The 21,616-nt window shown below is 38.4% G+C and overlaps 1 protein-coding gene and 1 long non-coding RNA gene across 2 annotated transcripts in view; both read right to left on the reverse strand.

Moving 5' to 3' along the window:
- HPGD (15-hydroxyprostaglandin dehydrogenase) overlaps positions 1 to 5,782 on the reverse strand; it is a 30,018-nt gene extending 24,236 nt beyond the window's left edge. The window contains exons 1-3 of the mRNA XM_026105165.2: positions 5,595 to 5,782; positions 5,379 to 5,502; positions 1,240 to 1,346 (exon numbers count right to left, since the gene is read on the reverse strand). Coding sequence (XP_025960950.1) covers positions 1,240 to 1,346; positions 5,379 to 5,502; positions 5,595 to 5,687 — 324 coding nt within the window. The 5' untranslated portion in view covers positions 5,688 to 5,782. The remainder of the gene's footprint in view (positions 1 to 1,239; positions 1,347 to 5,378; positions 5,503 to 5,594) is intronic.
- Positions 5,783 to 7,914: 2,132 nt separating this feature from the next.
- Positions 7,915 to 12,164, reverse strand: LOC112986092 (uncharacterized). Its single transcript, XR_010389033.1, has 3 exons — positions 12,055 to 12,164; positions 10,487 to 10,622; positions 7,915 to 8,397 (listed from the first exon to the last, which is right to left on the reverse strand). It is a non-coding gene; the product is annotated as an uncharacterized LOC112986092 (long non-coding RNA).
- Positions 12,165 to 21,616: the final 9,452 nt, after the last annotated feature.

Below are 21,616 nucleotides of genomic sequence, written 5' to 3' on the forward strand. Positions count from 1 at the left end.
CTCTACACCATGTAGTGAAAAAAATGTGTAACATTGCATCAAGAGAGAAATCAAAGAGTGGAGCAGTGATTCCCTTTTCATTCTAAAGTACCAGACAGAATTTACTTCTTGTCCCAGGAGAAAATTCGAATTCTCCTTTCATGTCAGGCTTCCATTTAACCTCTCCCCCTGAGGCCTCTACTCAGGTACCTTTGTCCATAAAGCTTTTGACACAAATATAAACTTTTAGTCTTCTTATTCTGAGCTCTGTTGTTGGGTTGACACATTCCAAATGACTGACTGGAATCAAACTCCACATTGCACTTTTCCAAGCTTTCTTTCGCTACTTTTCTTTGCAGATCTAGATTATAACGTTTTGTAAGTATGGTCATAGGAGAGACTTGCTGAACCCCAACCCTTCTATTAGAATTTCATATGTGGCAGAATAGGAGCTAGTCAGAGTTTTATCAGCTAAGCAGTAGGTCTTTCCTTTGGAATTTAGATCTCCCAGACAAGCAGACTGAAGAGAAAAACTTTTCAACTGAAAAACAGATACTGAGGACTCACTTATATATGTTCTTTCCAATGAGAAGAATGAGACTTCACTGTAGGGATGGCCAGACAATATCAAACAACTGGTAATAGTCTTGTTTCTAAATAAATTTTACGGACCTGTTGCATGTATTGGGTTTTAGCTGGTAAGTGCTCTTAAGATACGTGTTTCAGTCAGTGATATTGCTGAAATGGCCTATATTAAAAACTCAGACTTATGCTTACTTCATTAGAGAAGAAAACATGGAGCTCTTGGTTGAACAGTTTTTCTTGTAATACCAATGGCGGGCAACATATTTCTCTAGTAGAAGCTAGCTGAGTCTCACAAGTAGCTAAAATATTCTGAAACTTTTGTATAAGCACACTGGCCTCATATAGATGCGGCTTTACTGCTTCGGGGACCAAATTATTAGACCTACATGGATTTTGTTGTGCTTTGTAGCAAGAGAGTGTTGTCTGGTGTTAGCCTGAGCACCTTTACATAGTGCTGTATGACTTGGATAGAAAATTTAAAAGATTCACCACACACACTTCTATTGGTTAGTACATATGCAGTTATGTAGTTATGTTTTAAAATAGCTGTACTTCATGATCTAATAATTAATGTTCTGTCATATGCTCAATCTGTACAATCCATGGCCTCTTGACTTAAGTGTATTCTGGCATTAATTACTAAAGTATGAACATTTGAAAACGGATAATGCTTACCAAGTTAATTTGTATAGTGCTTTCCCAGTCCTTTTCATTATTCACTCCAGCATTATTAACCACAATATCCAGCCTTCCGAAATGTTCAATTACTTTTTCGAAAGCACCTATAGTAAAATCCAAGGATGAAATTCCTTAGCACTTACTGAAAATAAATGTAATGCATACTTGTTACTCTACAAAAATGTCGTCACTGCTTTCTTAACCACTAATGAGCAAGGCATAATTACATTCTTTATCTAGCCATTCACCAATATTAAACATATTCAGGCAAACTGAAGGGATTAAGATACCATAGTAATCTTTTCATCCAGTTTTATAGGGCCTGATAACAATCCTATTATGAATGTTCTTAGTATCCATACATACTGTGGTATTAGAGAGAATGTTTGGCACCCTCATTATACAGATTAAGCATTTATAACTTGTTCTTGAACCAGTTTGATATATTCAATAAACTCCAGATTTGCTCTCATCTATTTTAAATCCAAAATAAAATAAAAGCTTTATATATTCAGAACGATTTTCTTGTTTGAGTCTGAGTGCAACTTATTTTAAGAATGTAATTCTTATTCAGTGATGTAACTAATACAAACAGTATGAATCTTTTAACTACAAATAATTTGTCATACTTCTCAATTAATTTTATCCATTTATGAATAAATTACCATGCATCCTACTTCTCAGATAACTTAATAATGTGTTTCTCAAATTCAAATATTTGTTGATGGAAAGAAATGAGCGATCTTCCAAGTGACATTGTGTTCTCCCAGGTGACAGAGTTTGAACTATGACAAAAGATAAGTATGGAAAAGCACAATGACATCATAGTGATGAGCATACTCATCTAAGTTGGCCCTGCTTAGAGGGGGTAGTTGGCTGAGATGACCTCCAGATGTCCAATCCAGACTAAGTTTTCCCATGATTGCTGACATTATCTGAAACGTATGTATATATGTGTGTGTGTGTGTATATATATGCCTGTATCTGTTTTATATATATATAGCTTGTGTGTTCTTCCTTCCAAACACAGTTCATCATCACTAAGTGTTTATTATTATGCAAACCAAGAACCAAATAGACACACAAACACACACATATGCACACAAATATTGTTTTAAAATACATAATTTGGTGACTGACCAAAAATCTAGAGTATTTCAGGTATACTGGAAGTATGCTTGATGTGACAGACTTTAATGAAGCCACTTTACTGAAAGGTGGTCCCAGGAACCTGAATCCTCTGTTCTTCGGTCTTTGGCAATTAGTGTTATTCAGGAGGACAGCAGCAGCTTTGAGAAATCTACCTTTTTTGCAGCAGTTGCAGGGGCTTACAAAAGTTTGTTCTTGCACCAGATGGCCAGTACTGCTGCAGCCTTTGCTGTGCCTGAATGCTCTGAGTGCGTCAAAATCATCATCTTGGCACCAGAACAAGAGCTAGGCACCTGATGGAAAAGGTTTTCTTTGTCTAGCTGCCTGTTCTACAGATTTTCTAATGTTATTATTCTCTACCGGAATATTTTTAATATTTTTAAAACCTCTTATATTAGCTTTCTGCCTTTCCTGTTTTTTGTTACATTTGTTGCTAGTTTATTGTCTGGTTCCTGAACCAAACTCTTGAATCGCTTTGCTTTTCCTCATCCTTCTGATCCTGTACCAGCAATGGCACGTGAATACCTTTGACTTTATTACGAGCAGAACTAATCAGTTTAGCTTAGTTTCAATGGTTACAAAAAAATGCTTTTTGGGTCCTTCATCCTAATTTTGGAAAGTGGCTCTCTGATTCTCTTTCAACCTTCTCAATATATTGTCTTTCATCAGCCTCATTCTTAATGCCTATCATTCAAAAATCTTTTGCCTTCAAACATCCCATCAATAATAATACTTTTGACAAATGGTCTGTCCTAATTACTTGTTTATTAAGTTTACAGATAGTCTTGATTAATTGTAGTTTTCTAGCTCACACACTGAGAATATAACCAAATACTTTTCAACTGTTTGCATATCTATGTTAAAGTAGAGGATGATTTGGAATATTTCTAGTAAAAGTTTATCTGGCTACAGTGATCCCATCTGTTACCTGTCCATACACTAAAAAATCTTAGTGTCTTAATCTTAGCTTCTTAATCAGCATTGTCACCAGCACATCAGTGTAAACTGACTTGTTCTTCATCTTTTGAAAGCAGAATAATTCTTTGTTTACATTGCACACTAGTTACTTAGCACTCACAGAACTGCAAAAAATAAAAGCAATCATACAGAATGCTGACCATTAAAATGAAGAAGAGGATCCATTTTAAAGGAGAGGTAAGAAAAACAGTAGATGGTAGGCATAAATACCAGTCATAAGTGAGCTTCCTAAATGTTCGTGGAAAGTAAAAATCAATGTATGGTGATTTTTCAAAAGTGGGTCAATATAGAAGATCCTTGGGGGGGAGGGGATATGTGAGAGAGCCACCAGAGAAAAAAGCACAGGCATGAATGTAGATGGAAGAGTCAGTCTTCTAGCCGTGAGCATTATGTACCTACATATACTGGTTCCAGTACTGCAACTTGTTCTATTTGGAAAGACCTACAGGAAAATCAGGGGAGCTTGATGTGAGCACAAGAGCTTGGGCCCAACAAACAAGTACAGGACTTGATGTGTCCACTAGGAACTTAGAAGACCAGGAGTGAAATTAATGTGGGTTTCTTAGGCAATGGCTGGAAATTCCAACTGGAAAAAATAGTAGAAGGAAACAGTAAACCCCCCCCCCCCCACACACACACCTCTTCCAAGGTTTATAAATTGTGGTTACAAGTTAATGTTATGAAACCTGCCACAGGCATAGAGCAAGTACAAGCAACCGGCTACAATTCTTGCTGTTTCTCCTTGCTGTGATTCCCATCCCGTTCGGATTGCTCTTTGCTCACTAACCGGCTCCGAAGCCTCCCTCCCTGGCCCATCCTGCTCACTCCAGTTACACTGGCCTTGCCCTACAGAGACAAGGAAACCTGGGAGGTGGGAGAGAGCACTCTGGGGTAACACCCGTGCGGCGGCACATACTTCCTACCCCTAAGATGCTTTTCTGTGCTCCTGGGTAACTCTTCTGACTTAGAGGAAAAGGCAGTAATCGACCTAGCTGACAGAAAATTATTTGCTGACCTGAAGATCTTGAGATTGCAAGTTTAAAACCTTACCTCTCTTACTAACAGTTAACGTAAAAAATTGGGATTAGGCACACTCACGCTAGCCCAGAGCAGTGAACAATATCGCTGAATTCTGGACTGGCTGTATGTTTTGTGAAAGAGGAATGAATATGTTCAATCACTGCTGTTGAGAAAGCAGCAGGTGAAGTGCAGCGAATAAAAGCAAAACTAAATGTTCACTTCTAGCCTGACGTGAACAATTCTGGCGAAAGGGCACTAGCAAAAGTGATGTCAGAATCTGAATCTGACTCATTAGCTACGAATGTATCCCTTAATAACGAAACTTTCATGAAAAGATGTGGCTCTTACGAAATATTATGAAGGCTCCCCCACAATTACAAGATACTACAGAAACTCACTAGGGAACAGGACACATATGCCAATTACCCGTGACAGAAGCCCCTTGCTGCCTGTAGCTACGAAATGTGCGTGAAGCGTTCCCAAGCCGTATTTAACAGGGTGCTGTAGCAGCGTCCCATCTTCTGCCGTTTCTTCTTTCGGCTGCAGCAGTGCACACTGCAAGCCAGCATGCTGCACGGGGGGGCAGAACTTATCACCCCCGTGAGGAGCGATGCAGCCTGCAGTCCGCACCAGAGCCTCATAAAAAGCAAGTCTGTACGTTAAAGCATATTACTCATAAAATAAAAATTATCTTCCGAAGAGGCTTTCACGCAAAACGATCACACAGCACTCAGGGGAAATAACTTCTTTGGGGCTTTTTTTTTTCTTTTTTACAACACGCCAAGTAACACAGTGAAATACACACATGCTGGCAATAACATCTCACATCTGCAGGTTCAGAAACAAACCCTTTTCGAGTCACTGTCAGGAGCGCTCGGAGCAGGCTCTCCTCCAGAAACCTTAACCGCACAGCGCTGGTGCAGCAGCCCGGGCTGCTTCAGGTCGCCGCACGCTGAGCCAGCGCGCAGCGCTGCCACTCTCCTCCTTACCTTTCAGCTGCTCCTGGTCCGTAACGTCGCACTGGATGAAGACGGTCCGCTGCGCCTCAAACTGCCCGTCCAGGGCCGCCTTGCTCTCCCGGCCGGCCTCGGGGTTGCGGTCCAGCAGGGCCACCTGCGCGGCGGGACGCGGCGCTCAGCGGCGGCCCCGGCGGCGCCCCCGGCCCGGGGCCGCGCGGGGCCGCGCAGGGGAAGGGGAGGCTTTACCTTGGCGCCCTTGTCCAGCAGCGCCTGGACGAAGGCCCGGCCGATGCCCTGCGCCGCCCCGGTGACCAGCGCCACCTTGCCATTGACGTGCATGGCGCGGCGCCGCCGCCTGCTCTGCCCGGGCCGCCTCGCAGCACCCTCGCGCCGTGTCACCTGCGCTCGGGCTCCCTCCCTCCCTCCCTCCTTCCCTCCTTCCCTCCCTCCCTCTCCCCTCCTCCTCCTCCTCCTCCTCCTCCTCCTCCTCCTGCCGGAGCTGCTGCCGAGGCTCATCCCCCGCCGCTCCTCTCCCGTGTGACCGGGCGCCCGCGGTCGCCAAGAGCTGCCCGAGGGCGGGGGGAAGCAGCGGGGAGGGGGAGGAGGAGGAGGTCGTGCCCGGCCAAAGCCTGTTCCCGGCTGAGCCCCGGCGACCGAGGGCCCCGCCGCCCCCTCCCCAGGCTTCTCGGCCGAGGGCAGCGGCGGCCCGGCGGGCTGCGGGGGCAGCTCCGCAGAGGCAGGCAGGGAGCCTGCTCCCACAGACAGCCCTGCGAAATGTCCCTCCAGCCCCCCCTCTGCCTTCCCTCCCCGCAAGGGGTGGAATCCGAGCAAACAGTCATTAAGCATCAGGGGCGTTAGACCCGCCAGCCCGGCTGCTTTCTAGAAAATTTCGGGTCAGTCGGAAAGATAGCTTGTGCCTTAGAAAATGTTAACCACTTTTACAGCGTACAAGGCACGTTTTGTCATATAATGCTAATCAGATACAACTCAAAGTAAGTTTATCAATACTAAGTGACACACAGCATTGTACAATACAACCTTAATGATCTAAAAACTGAAAGCAATTTGGTTGTTCACTTATCTTCACTGGAGACTCACAAATGCTATCACATAGAAAATACAATGCTATGGAGCACTGGGCAGAAGGGAAAAAACCCCATCATTCCGGTCCTAATCTCTGTAATACAGCTGTAAATGCATGTATGTGCATGTGTGTGTTAAAACACACACTTTTCTGCTGGAGTCTGTCTACTTTTGCTCAGGGTATCAGGTTTAAACTATTTGCTTGTGCTTTCAAGGCCCTAAAATACTCTCACTCAGGCTTCACCTTATCATTATTGTCTGTTGTAGTTTTACTTCGTTTCCCAGTGACAGCAATCCTATGCCTTTTTTATTTCTTCTCTCCTCACAGCTGTGTTTTCTTTTACGCTGCCTTCATACATGGAATTCCCTTCTTTTGTATTACCTAGAAGGAGCAAATTATATTATTCTAGTACCAACAAACTGTTACAAAACCATTAAGGTAACTACATTACCTAATTGAGAAAATTGAGTAACACAAGATCTTGTTGTTATAACCTTTGTCCTTAAAAATGTGAACTAATATAATCCAGCTGCTAAATTGGAAAGCAGCCATTCATTTTTCCTAAAGATCATGATTCATGGTACTTCATAAAAGCAGCCAGAGCTGGCCTCTGGGATTAGTGAATTGTTTGAATATGGTACCTGTCTTTCTGTGAGGGCTCCAGACTGCTTTGCAGCTGGGAAATTTATGCCGTCTAAACTGCCATGCCTAATGGCAGTCTCTCCCAACCAGCTGAGCCAGCTTCCCTAATTTGCTGAGAGACAAATACAGGGCCTGGTCAAAGGCACATCATGAGAACAGGGTTACCACACAGGACTCTAACAACAACATTAAAGTGAAGCGTTTCACCCTAATGCCAACCCTGATAACGACTGCCTCCTCAGCCTTTGACCAAGTCACAATCATTAGCCGCTAAGATCTTAATATTCATAATGAATTAATATCTTTTTTCAAAGTGCTATGCAAAGGAGATGATCTGTCAGCAGCCTGCATGTTTTCAAATGGCTGTAGTCTGAGTGACCTTTGGCAATTGTTTTCTGAATTATTGATAGCTCTGCATGAATATTAAGCACGAGCTGGACTCTTCAGAGATGCTGTAATGTTTTAAGATTTGAGTGCATGTGCTCTTTACGTAAAACAAATCTTATAAGTCTGAGTCCCAAAGAACAGCTAGGTTGAATATAGTCCTGGATGTCATAGGATGAAATTGTTGGTTTAATAAATTTGCCTAAGGTTTCTAACTCTGACTTTGTTCACTAACAGAAAGAATTCATTATACATACTTGTGCAAGAAGGCAAAAAAGGGTTCCACGTTGATACCCCAAAATCTTGACAAAATACATGTGAAATTAGAGATACTGTTCCTAGCTAGAAGAACAGCATATGCCAATCCTCCAGATAGAGTAAGCAATAGTAGAAATATGGCTCTGTGATTTACTACTGCAGCCAGCAGAGATCACTCAGCTGTAAAGGATGCACATGCTCTGCTCCTTCAAACTGTACTGGCTTTGCTACTAGCTCACCACAGTTACTCTAAAGAACTTTGTTGCAGCATAGTCATTTACTACCACCTTTGTAATATGACCAGCTGCATGAAAGATAAATGTTGCCCATAGGAAAAAGCTATTTATAAACAATTGCATTGTTAAAGATCCAGAGTTAGCATCTCTTCTTAGTCTTCTCACTGAAACTTGGGTTGGTAGTTCTAAAAGTTTTTTCACTGTGACTCATAGATTGGAAGTTTTTTGAACCTTGTCTTCAATTTTCTTGTAAGAACATAGAAACATGAGGAATTCCACCTTTGATAGTTTCAGTGGTCCATCTGTTCAGATAATCTCTGCTTAAGAGAAGTTGGGAGCTGTCACAGTGGGCAATAACATACTATAATGGATCCATCCTTCTATGAGGCTGGCTTACAAAAGCAGAAGTGTTGGCACTGGATGTCTTATTTCTGTGCGAGAGAAGCTGAAATATTATTTTAAAAAAATGTGAATTAGTTTAAAATCGTGTTGCATTATTTAATGGTAAAGTCAAACCAAAATCATATCGCTTTCATGATTTTTCTTAACCAAAAGGTACATTAATACTTGGTCTATGGATCTGCTATATAATATGTTATCTAGACTCCTTACTGTTACAGAGGACTATTATCTGAAATCACAGTCATGAAAAGATATTAAATGACTCCCTGAATATTTGTTTTGGGTGCTTTGAGGGCTGAGTAATTCCATGTAGTTAATCTGCACTTTCCATTCAAATTTAAAAATATCAGTAATACTAAATCTTGTCTTAGAGGCTGATGCCATTCAGATTAAACCTTTCATCCCTTCTGCTAACAGTGCAATGCAGAATACAATGTTTGTATATTATTTGTGTGCAGAATTTGATTTCACTTTACTGTTTGATACATGTTTTAATTAGCGATAAAATGTCTTTTTGCTTTCCTTTCACTGCTGTGGTGCTTCCTCTTCCCTTTCCTCCTTTCACTTATATTTATTCTTCTCTATGGCCCATGGCTTGTGCTCCAATGTTCCACATTGAGCACATCATTGCCGTCAAAACATGAAGAGACTCTCATGTGGTTTTAATCCATTTTTAAAAAGGAAGCAGGAATATTATCTCTCTCAGACACCTATCTCCTTATTTATTCAATGGCAGTTTTGCAAAAAACAGCCCATGCCTCATTTCTGTTATTGTTGCTTTATAATATACAATCTACTGTTCAAGTTGCTATTAAAACTAGACAATCCAGTGAATGGATTATCAAGCAATGAATTTAGGAGGGGGTTCAGATACAGTACCACATCATGTGTACTTTGGTATGCAGTCTAGTTTATTTTCGTGACTTCTATTGAGAAGAAAAGGTGGAGAATGAAGCTAGACAAATGCCTCAAATGTCTAACTTGATGTGGGACAGTTAAAAGGCAAGTTTCAGGTCACATACCTAAAATGGTGTTCCCAAGCCTTCCTTAACAAGAAATCTAAATGTTCAGCAAGTATAAGCCGCTTATTTCCCATGTCCCAGAGTTTTTTCATAAAGTGAATTCTCTATGATCTTGCTGTTATACAGCAACTTAGGCAGCAATTACCGCATAAGAAGAATAGGTTCTGCAGCTGTGTTTTATTTCAGATATTGTACCTAACTATGTATATAAAATAATTCAAGACAGATATACTGGCTGTCAGAGATGTCGAGGAACTGAATAAATACCAGGTTCAGAGATTTGCCAAAAGGCATTTTTACTGCACAACATCGTATCAGCCCATACTAGGTCAGTGGCAGAAATATCTTGCCTATCCAGGATAACCATATTACATGCACAAAAAAAATACTGTGTTTGTGGACAATAAAAGAATACAATAGGATATATCAAAGAAGAGTACAAGAAGGTCAAGATGTCAATACTTCCGAGGAGGAATTTGGAGGAAGGCAGTAAAACAGCTTTGCAGACCTTTGTATAAAGATCTCTTCAAGCACAGCAGGCAAGACAGAAGAAAAAATAAAGTATTTTTTAGAAAATATGAGATATGGGTAATTGAAGCTAGTAATATAGACAGGCTAGAAAGGGATGTCAAAGTTGTAATAGTATATGAGAATACAAAGTTTTGGTTTAGTAACTTAAGGAGGATCATAAAGTGAAGACTAGATCACTTTGCTTTATAAAGTGGAAAAGTGGATTCACTGGAGACATTCGAAAAGCGAATGAGAAACTTGTACTGTGCAGTATCCTGATTTGTTAAGAATGCTTAGAAAGTATACAGTTTTTGTGAAAGTATTTGGCAGAGCATGTGAGAAGGATGTTACAGTAAATGAGAGATAAGAGAGGTGACTAGTTTTTAGATTGCCTTTCATTGATATGATAGAAGAAGTGCTAAGGCTTAGCTAAATTACTATGCTGAAGTGACAGGAAGATAGTGGAAATGTCTGCTGTGTCTCAAAGAAAGGTTTTGGGTGAGAGATCGGTAGAAAATATCGAGTGAAGGGGGTGGCAGGAAATAGCTGCCTAGGAAGCTAAGGATAAGGGGATTTAGGAGTCCAGGCGTGGATGGATACCTGTTCAGAGAGGCCTTCTAGCACACTTTTTCCTTGCTCAAAACCCTGCCCTTATGGTCACCGCTACCACAGCCTGTATCTTCCATGGGACAGTGGTAATTTTGTAAATCCATTGTCCGTCAGACAGGCCAAATACCTGTGGAACAGTAAGCTGTTAGCATTTCACTTTTGATACTTGCACTTTTTAAAGAAACAAAGCAAAGCTAACAAACTCAAAGCAATTACGTTAATATGGTGCACAATGAGAATGCGAGTATTATTATTTAACTTACTTTTTAAAAGTCACTATACAACCTCAGGAATATGGGGATAATTCCATGCCTGAGAACCAATAATACATTTTAAAATTTATAGGCTCCTGAGCGAATGAGAACGTGAGCCCAACTGTATACTGCCAGGGCAGCAGGGGCCTTGCCAGAAGGCTGTTCTGCGAGGTTTTAAACTTCTCAACTTAGAGTCAGGCTCTAAATGAATAAGGAAGGATTCAGTGTTAAAGTATGACCTGTCCTCTCTCTATCTGATGTAATTACAGGAGAACCTTTAAAACCCAGCATTTGGCACTGTCTTTAAACACTATAGCAGTATGGCAGCTGGCAATAAAAACATAACAAAAATATGTGAACCCCTCCCATGCCTCTTGCAAATTTGGCAATTTGACAACACACTACATAAAGGACTGTCTATCCTATTCATTTGATTATCAGCTTGAGCAATGCACATATCTATACTTTCGGAAAGAAATTGTTATTTGCTTACACTGAAATTGTAAAAGCCTTCTTTAAAAGGCTAGTGCAATCAACTAAAATCAGAGCAGCCACCCAGCAAAGTGTCTCATGTTTCCGAGAACTACAGAGTCTTGTGTAACTGCAAGTTCTCCACCGGTCTCTAAAGGGGTATAACCACCTAGGTAAAACTCATGATTTATGATATTTGTTGAAATGCCAGATTCTTATATATCTTTATTTGATAAATATTACCGTTATTTGTTTTCTTTGACCAACACTCAGTTGAAGAGAGATGGAATATGTTTTTGACTGTTTTAACTTTTTACAAAGTAAGAATCTTAAAAAAAAAAAAAAAAAACAGAAAAGCTTAATCCTAACTTTGAAAAACAATGAATTAGCAATAAGCCATTCAAGGTGTCCTTACATAGGGTCTGACAGAGATCGTTCTCTTCCAAGCTACATTTTCAGCTCCTTCCTTTTTCTGTCTACACACAGTCTCTGTCTGGGTACATCAGTTTGAGCACAATACTATTAAAGTCAATTAAGAGGATCTTTCAGTAAAACAAGTACACTTATAGAGGGTTTATTTTTTGACATGGTGGGGGGCGAAGTATTTTATTGTGCAACGTGATTGTTATATGTAAGTTTTAGGGAAGTCAGAGAACTTCCACAATTGTCTCATGTGAAAAACCTGGAAGTGCTGCATTTGTAATGTACTATAGGTTACCATCTGGTCAGAAGAATGATGCAGCGATGTTCCCAAATAATATGGAAAAGTGAACCAAAACTCAATGAAAAGATAGAAAAAGGGGAAGCAAAAGAACTAATGAGTGATGTACTTACCAGAAATGATACTTGTCATGGTCTTTCTCTCATCACCGGAGTGCGGAAGGGAGAGTTCTGGCTCGTGTACTTGTGCTCCTGGCATGCAGGCGACTCAAGAGCAACAGCCTAGCAGAGCGCAAAATGAAGGTGGAGTATGAGTTCCCCTTTTTTTTCAGATAGGGGCAGGATGTTCTGTCACTTGATTTCTGGAAAAAGAGCAAGACTGAGAAAACTATCTACATAGATCATAAATGTTTAGAGGTGACAACTCTGTTTTTAATTGTGAATTAACTCTATATGGAGTGTTGGCCATAAAAATGAACCGTGCCTCTTGCTGCAATGCAAAAGGAAGTGGCCAGATATCCTGGCTATACAAACTGTAAGACATTGTAAAGTAGAAATAAAAATCTATTTGTATGACTAGAAGTGATTATTTATATCCTTTTCAAGGGCTGCTTGCAGCATCTGAGGATAAAACAAACATCTCCAAAAACCTTTAGTGAAAACTCTGGCAGAACAAATCACAAATGTCATGGATGGTGAAAAGTCAGTATTTTCCATTGTGAAAAATCTCTACAAAGTTAAGTGATTGCACAAATAATTTATTTTTATGAGAAATGTAATTATAATAATGAATATTTTTGCTTACTAGAGAATAAAATAATATTGGATAGCAGAATGCTCATAACAAGGTGTTCTTTAGCAAATTTCTAAAAATATACACATCTTTACAGAAATATTCTAAAACCTAAGATATCTGATACGTGCTTAATGCTTAAAGACTTTGAACAAATGCTGCTTAAGCTATTGCTGCCAACTTCCACCCAAAGGATTAAGTTGAAATTAATAAATTCAAAATTAATAAATTAAAATCTAAAATGTCAGCATCACAACACTTTTGCTTATAAGCAGTTCATGCTTTTAAATTATTTTTCATGCATAGTATGAAATAGATAGAATTGAATCAGAAACTGAATAACACAGAAGTTGTATAAAACTACCTGAATTAAGGCATAAATATCTTAAAGAAATAAAACTACTGATATTAGCTAGGAATGAAACAAAGACAAGCCAGAAATCTGTACTTCAGACATGGTAAATATAGCCTTAAATGTAGATATGAAAGAGAACAGCAGTTATAAAAAAGATATCTATAATTACATGTAATAAAGAAGAAAGAGAAGATTACAGCTAATACTTAAATGCAAGTATTATCCAGAATGCCACTGATAAATACTGTGTGCTTTTATGGAAGTCGAGTCAGCCAGCTTCTGACAGAAAAATAACTGATCCAGTGTTCTTAACATTTGCACATTCTCCTATTAATAGTTATATTCTAGGCTCCAAACTAAAGAAAAAAAAATCAGAGGAATCTTATCTGATTTATTCCATCTTGAGGTAAATTAGACAGCAGCTGGCAGCAAAAAGTTTCACCTTATTTCATCTCATATATGTATATTCATAGAAAGAATGGTATGAGAAGATTAAGGTGGTATTTGTCTACTAGCTGGGGGCAATAAAAATGATTTCCAGAAAATATTTGATTTTGTGTAGGCACTGAGGTTGTTGTAGTGCACAGGCAATTTTCTTCAAATTTACAGTGTTTCTTTTTTTTTAATTATTATTTTAAAATTATAGATCTTCATGAAAGCAAACATAAATCATCATGCAATATTATGTGGGTAGTGATAAACAGAGTCGGTAGCACAATCTAAGAAATTGTCTCACTTTTCTCATTAAAGTTAATCCATTAAAATTTTTCTTAACTCATCATCTATGTCCTTCCTTGCTTTGGCAATTGTGTAAAAAGGTTCTACAGTGACTATAACAACTTATAAAAGATATTTTTTCCATGATATCAATGTGCCTTTTACAACAGTTAACTCTACACATTTCAGTACTTATTAAATTTGATAAAACTGTTTCATTTTCTAATTCAGTATGGATAGATATTTTGTGCTCTCCACTTCTGCTTGGTTTGGTTATTATTGCACTGCAGCATTGAGAAATCCAGATGGGTCTGAACATGCTAATCGGAAACCGCTATTTTGGGGACAAATTACATGATGTAAGATTTCATAAATCTTTCCATAAATTTGATGTTTTGAAGATGACTTTAATGCTAAAACTGCATATGTAGAGTACTTGACAAGATTGATGACTAAAATTATAATAGAAAATTAAGACACAGACAAGGTGAGGGTGGAACTAAAGTACATAAAGGCAGTGAAATATAATTTCCTTTAATGCAGGGAGATTTCATTTAAATCTAACAACATTTACTTCGATGGTGGGATTAAGTAAGGAATAGACCAACACCCTGTTATGTAGCAGTGGTTGCCTCAGGGAAGATAAACTCATACGATCAGGTAAGCACATTGTTAGTGATGTTTATATGGATTAAATATATTATCTGGTATATTAAAACTGTCACTTTGATATTCAACTTTCAAAATGCAGCATTAGGCAAAGATGATTAAAGAGAATTCCTAATTCTTGTGCCCTTTCATAGATTAAAACACACATATGTATGGTCTTCCTCCCTCAGCTGCATGCCTCCTGCACACTTTGGCCACGTAACTCAGAGCTACCTCTGCAAAGGGACTTCAGTAGTTTTCAAACACCTGCTTAGCTGCTGCAGCCTTTTTTGCAGCCAGTTTATGTTTTTACCAGGAAAACTGTCTCACTGCTGTAGTGTGTTAATCCTTGTAAAGTTTGATGTCTAGTACATACATAAACCCATCTGGGTAAAATCTTCACATCTCCTGACTGGTCCTACCCGCTGCGACCTGAGCTCTCAGTGCACACAGATCCTGAACTGGGTTTCACACCATGGCAACAGCCTCTTACTACATTCTTCTGTTGTCCTACCTTTAAAAAGAATTCCATGCTTAAAATATTTGCGTAGTCTCTGGTTGTTCCTTGCCTCTTTCTGTCTGGGACAGGAGAAGGTTCAAATCCACATCTCTTTCCCCTGAGAGGAGTCATTCTCCTATCTGAATTTATGCTACTTTACGGCTTAAATGCTTCCAGCTTTCCCATTCTGCAGGGCAACACTGAAAGTACATTAGGCCAGACACAAAGTGAAAAATAAATGCCTTCCTTTGACTGTTTCCTATTTATTGCCTTTGAACATATTTAGAAATGGGTACAGTGAATAGGCAGAACAATCTTGTAATAAGCTAGGCAGGCTGCTTACTCAGGTACCTAATTCTCCTAAAATACACATTTTATAATGCACTACTGTTAACGGAGTTAAACCTGTGGCTATATAAGTGAAACATATATATAAAAATATATATAAAAGAGTACCGAGATACAGGCATCTTTTAATAGATCCAGACCTTCATTCTTGTATGAATGAAGCTTGTTTCTGGAAATGGTGATTGACAATACCTTACAATTATACTATTAAATGAAATTTGCTGATTTAGTGAAATACCTTATCAGTTAAGAAAGAAAGATTGCTATTTGTATTATTTCATGCCATGTAACATTACTGAATTACAACATTATTTTTGAAATGGTAAGGATCAATTGTTAGTCTTTTTGAATGACAAGCAAAAATAATCTTGAAAACTAAGAAGTTACAAATCTTAAATTAGAATATGAAAATTAATGTAGGAAAATACTCTATCAAAGATCTATGAAGCATTCAAGAACAGAACAGGTAGGTGTCACACTCGGTATTCCTGCAAATTTAAAGGGAATCAGGCTTGATTGTTCCATCTTTCTAGCTCTGTGTACCACATGATGTCTCAGATCACTCTCCTCTATGAGTAAGGATGGTCAATGTTTCAGTGTTACAAAAGGCCAAATCTCTTATGGAATCATATTTATTCTGACAAGTTTTTTAAAAAAAGTTAAAACAAGGACTGCTAAATATTTCACTAATCGTGATAAGATTTCTTTTTGCAAAATTAATGTGTTTCATTTTGAATTTGTTTTGTTATTCTTTATTTGAGTTTTTATATTCTATTAGTCATATTATACTGTAGCTCAATTTGTGCATGTATAACATTTCTTGATCTGTTTCAATTTCCCAGTAGTTTTTTTCCCCAGAATACTTGTGAAATTTCAAGACTGTGAATTTCCTTTTAGAAATAAAAAATAAATTTTAAATGCTAGAATTTCCCATAGAATTGAATTTCAAATTCTCAGCCATTCTATTCAGGATTTTTTTTATTGCTTATTAGGCCAATGCACTTAGATGGATTGTCAGCCTGGATAACAAAATAAAGGGAAACTCCTTAGCCTCATAATATAACTAGACTACATTTCCACTGAGTGAAACATCCCTTTCAATACCCCATGATTTCTAATGTCTTCCAACTATTGTCTTTTCTTTTGCATTATATCTTGGAGCTCTCACAAGATATTGAAGTGTGTGTTGTGCAAACTTTCATTAGATATACAAGAAAATGAGGAAAAAAAAATCATACTCCCAGTTCTGGAGGGAAGTTTTGGCTTGGCTTGTGAATCACAGCCTAGTTGTGAAGAACTATGTAATCCATTTCTAAGCAGCTGAGACAGCAAAATCTGTAAGATAATTTACATTATTGCAGCAAAAGTCTTTAACAGAGTTTAATTAAAGTGTTCTGGTGAGCTGAAGATATTCATAATCCAGCACTGAAATTAAAGACGTCCACATCAACAGAACTTTTTCTCAGGCTCATGATGCCAATTGGCATCATTATGTATATGTACATATATACCTCCTATCATATGTATACATCTGCATTTAATGACCAAAATACAGAATGGCTCTTCAAACACCTTCAAAGAAGTGATGCATAGAAATGAGGCACCTAGTCTCAGCCGGTTGATCCAGATAACTTAAGTGAGGCATTTAGGCCTTCTGTACAGTTCATGGAAAGAATTAGATGAGAGACTTAAAGAGGAAACTTGCCCACTGGGTTGCTTAGAGCCTGCGAGTCAGAGTGCTGAGCACAGCACATGTCTGAATGCTGCACATTGGGTCTCTCTGCTCGTTTGGCATCCAGCATCCTTTCTGAGCACCAGTGCCTAACCGGGAAGGATTATTTGGGTATTTAAAACACAGATGTTAATGGTGGTGGAATGATTACAATATGCATAATGCAGTTAGACTGTGGAACTCATTGCCATAGGCTTTTGTGGCAATTTCACAAGGTCAAAAAAAGATTAAGCAAAGTTAGGGAAGAAAAAAATCCATGAAGAGCTATTAGACACAAAGTTACCATCACTGAAAAAAGAAGAGTACAATGTGGAAGTACTACCTTATATATATTCTGTTCTGCTCTTCCCTAGTCATTGTTTACTGTCAAAGACAGGATTTTGTGGATCTTCGTTCAGAATGAGTATAGCTGTTATGTTTTCAGTAATGGCTGTGCTATAATCTCCAAGTTAAGTCTCTTCCACACATTTCTCAGAATTTTTCTCAAGAGAAAACAGATTATTTTGGAAGAATGTTTGAATTTTAGACTTAATGTAGTATACTCCATTCTGTCTTTCCCTCGATAGCAATATGCATTCAATAATCAAAGTATGTTTATATGTGTGCGTCCATATATACGTAGCACATATGCCTTTATAAACCTAGGAAATAGCCTGGTTCTCCATGTCAGTAATTTCTATTTGAAAAATAAATTAGCCTGTTCCAAACTCCCCAAACTGGTACAACCTGGCAAAAAGGCAACAATATTTACACAGCGAGTTTAAGCTTTTCTTCCTGGCTTAAGTGACATTAGGTGGGGCTGACAGAGTTCAGTGCCAAGAAGAGCAAACGTATGTATCTCAGATGTCTTTTTAATGAACTTATCTGATTCTATACCTCCAAAAAAAATCATTCCTGTTTAAAAGAGAAAGAAATTCTAATATGTGATATTTTTATCACTTTTGCAGTAGGGGTATTTGTTTCCCTCCCCTCCTGGTATTAGTGAGATTAAGGTTAAGCCACTAAGTCCAGTTTTTGTGTGATTCTAGATTAATTTCAGATGAGCTAGAGATAGTTAGTGCCTCGTGTGCTTCTAAGCACCAAGAATCGAATCTGGTCTGATCATGATCCTACACACTAAAGATAATACAAGCACAGTGTTTATAATGTGATTTAAAACCATAGGCAACCAATATTTGGAATGCGATGAAGGAAGAGAATAGCAATGTTTGAAACAGGGTTTCATAAAAGTGTTACTTTCACAAATTATAAAGTTACAAGACATTAAAAATATTCTAAAATATTCTCTGCCTCCGTAAGGCCCATTGACCTACTTGGATTAGGTAAAAGAATGATTTTTTTCACAGAGGAGAAAGAGAATAGCATGACTCATTATTATTATAGTATAGTTCATTCCTGAACATATTTATTCATTTTATTTTGGACTTTTTGCCTTTCCTGGTTACTAAACCTGGTTACTCTTCCATATTTAATTCATGTCAGGCCTCCGTAGGGTAGAAATATGTTCTCTTGAAGTAAATTATGTGGGGGCTTCCCAGGTCTAGGGCACAAAACTCAAATCTGTGTGTTGAATCAGAGGTGGCTAGTAAGTACAAATTGTACTACTAAGCTGGATCCCTCAGGTTTCCTTTTGGCACTTATTCTGAGGTCATTTTTGTGCCTGTGGATGGAGCATTTGTTTGCATAAAGTCTTCAGAGTCCCTTCTACACATGAAAAGTGGGGGTGGATCTTGGCACTGCTGTAAGTTCCTTTTCCAAATCTGCTTTGGCCTTTTTTTAGTTTCTGGGCTCCAGCTCAAATTTACTAACCACATCTGGCATCTGGAGCAAAGAAAGTTCAAGTCAGGATGTCTCAACAGCCAGCAAGTTCCAAAAATTTAGAGAGTAACCATGTGCAAATTCAAAATCATACACCAGGAATCCAGGAATCAAGACATCAAATATTGAATGATTAAATGTAATCCAGTGAAGTTAAGACAGACATGAATTATTTCATGCTGATTCACTTAGCTGTATGACTAATCAGGCAGAGCTAACACAGTGGCAAACTCGAAACAGAGAGATAGCTGAAGAAATCAAGCAAAGTTGGAGAAAATATCAGTAACTGGGGAAACGTTTTGCTTAACATCTTTTATTTATTGCATAAATTCATTGCCTAGCTTCCTTACATTGCTGTAAATGAGAACAAATAATCAGCCTGAACAATCAGAGATATGTCTATACTAGCCTTTTGCCCTATATCTTACAACCATTATTAATTGTGAGGAAGCATTCCTAATGGTGGCTGATACAGTATTACTAGCACTGGTAACTCTTGGCATGCCTCAGTGCAGACAAAATGGTGGTCAAAAGCAGTAGTAACTTTCCTGCGGTAGATCTCTCCAGCTTATTGTACTATTAAAATTACTCTAGATTAAATCAAGGCTCAAGGACTTTCAGGCCAAGATCCACAAAAGTATTAATAAGCCAAAAGTGGAACCTTAGGTGGACTTAGGCACCTAAATCCAAGACTGGGGTTCTCAAAAGCCCTGGTGAACACTATTGGTGAGTACATTTTTGGCAGTGAATCTCTCCTCATGCATAAGATTCCACTTTTCCCTTCAGTGGCTGCCCTCTTGTTAGGATTAAGAACATTCGTAGCTACTTGAAACTTAAATCTGATTGGCATCCTGAAAACTGGCATTTCTCTGCCCAAGTCTTTATGTATCCTGCTCCATGTTAACTTTGGACAAAGTATGGTTGTCTTGGCCACTTTCTTTAAACATACAGGCTAGGAGGCATAAGTTGCATTCTCTTTTGCAGAATACCTGAATAATTAGAGCATTTCCACTGAATATGAAGTCAAGGGGTACAGGATTTTCCACAGTATGAGTGAACTGAAAACCACATCTCCCTAGAAAGTGTCTTAACCATGAGGCTGTCACACTATATGGTAATGCACTGTTCTGGTATAGGGAACTGCCCTGGTTTTGAAACTGTGCCATGGTGCAAACAGGAATCCAAGATTCACGAAGTCAGAGAGAGAAAGAAATGTGTCTTTGGATTCCAGATGCTTGTGTAGCCACTTATTGGGGGCACTTTAATTAGTAGCCTGAAGCATGCCTGTGTATTTCAGACTAAAAGATCATTTCATATAGCTGCATAAATTGCCAGGTTCACCCACGAAGTCTGTGATAGAGCAATAGAGCAAAGTATTAATATTCAGTTTTTGGCTAATCATCTAATTGCCTGACTATCCTCCCCTTCCTACTTCTCTATTTAGTGAATAGAATTAATAGTCTGAACTGCCCTGTCTACATAAGGTATTTTTATTGTGTATTTGTTTTTAAGCTTTTAAGTTAAAATATAAATAAAATATAATAACATGATGCATTTAAACTAAATAATTCCTTCAAAAGGCTGTTTTCTCACTGCGTGGGCAATACAAACAATCTGGGAAACATCAGTTGAGACTAACAAATCCGTCTTGCGATAATTGGGGGTTAATTATTTCATCTAGATACTGCTAAAATAGTTTTCAGGAAGGACATAAAATGAAATAACAGGGGTAAATGCAGAAGAAAAAGTAGGACATCTGTGCAGTTCTAGTAGAATTCTTACATAAGCTTGTTGTTCATTTAACCTAGAAGCTTTGTCAGCAGATGTCAGTTATCACAACTATTTAATGTCATGACTAGTGTTTGAAAAAAAAAAAACTGGGGGCAAAAAGAGAAAGAGGTAAATAAATCAAGCTTAGTAAAAACCTACCTTGAAACAACTTCTGTCACTTCTTTTTTGTTTATCTGGAATCAGATAGCATTTTTTCGTCACAGAATCAAACTGAATTTTCAATGCTGTAATTATGAAAGAGACATGGAGTCAGAATTAAGGGCGAAATACAGATGGAGTACTCTGTGAGAGGGAGGTTGCAACTAAATGACTGTTTCTGCCAAATTTCCAAAGAAAGATAGACTCTTATGCCTTATGCCCAGATGTTTAAGAAACTGGACTACACAAATGAAGTCAACTTCATATTTAAAATGTAACAACTTAGTTTGCATGTTCATAGATTGTCTTTGACACTGGGAAATAAGCAATAGTCAATAGAATGCAAATTTGCCCCTTATGGCTATTTTTTTCCTTTAGTTCAGAGACAACAGAAAGTATGTAATGGGTTTTGTCTACGTGTACTAATAAAGAAGTCAGTATCTTGACTTTTGAACAGTGACTGTTTTGGTAAGATCTTCTGTTCCCTTTCTACCAACTCAAAATAGTTGGTAGAAGGCACCAAAAGAGTTACTGCTTAGAAGTTAAGCATCAAACTTTGACCCACTTATCCTTTCCTTCAGTTTAGAGATAATAATAGGAAGGCTTCTGCTGCTTAAACATAGGCATCCAAAGCCACTTTAGATGCTTTAAAGAATCTTAGACATCCATTGACAGATATGATACCAGACTTATAAGAAGCCCTGGCTTTTCTGGAGCAGTAGATTCTGTAACAGTGAATTCTATCCCCTGAGACCCAGGTCTGCTCTAATGTAACAGAGAGAGATTTCCTGTGAGTAGAGGAGTTTCTCTGTGGCATGAGAACTGTCATATCTGTTGACAGCCTTATAATCCTGGGATTTGAGAATTCAGTTGACATGAAGGAGCATATCTGTTCAT

The sequence above is a fragment of the Dromaius novaehollandiae genome, chromosome 4, assembly GCF_036370855.1.
Source record: "Dromaius novaehollandiae isolate bDroNov1 chromosome 4, bDroNov1.hap1, whole genome shotgun sequence".
Lineage (NCBI taxonomy): Eukaryota > Metazoa > Chordata > Aves > Casuariiformes > Dromaiidae > Dromaius > Dromaius novaehollandiae.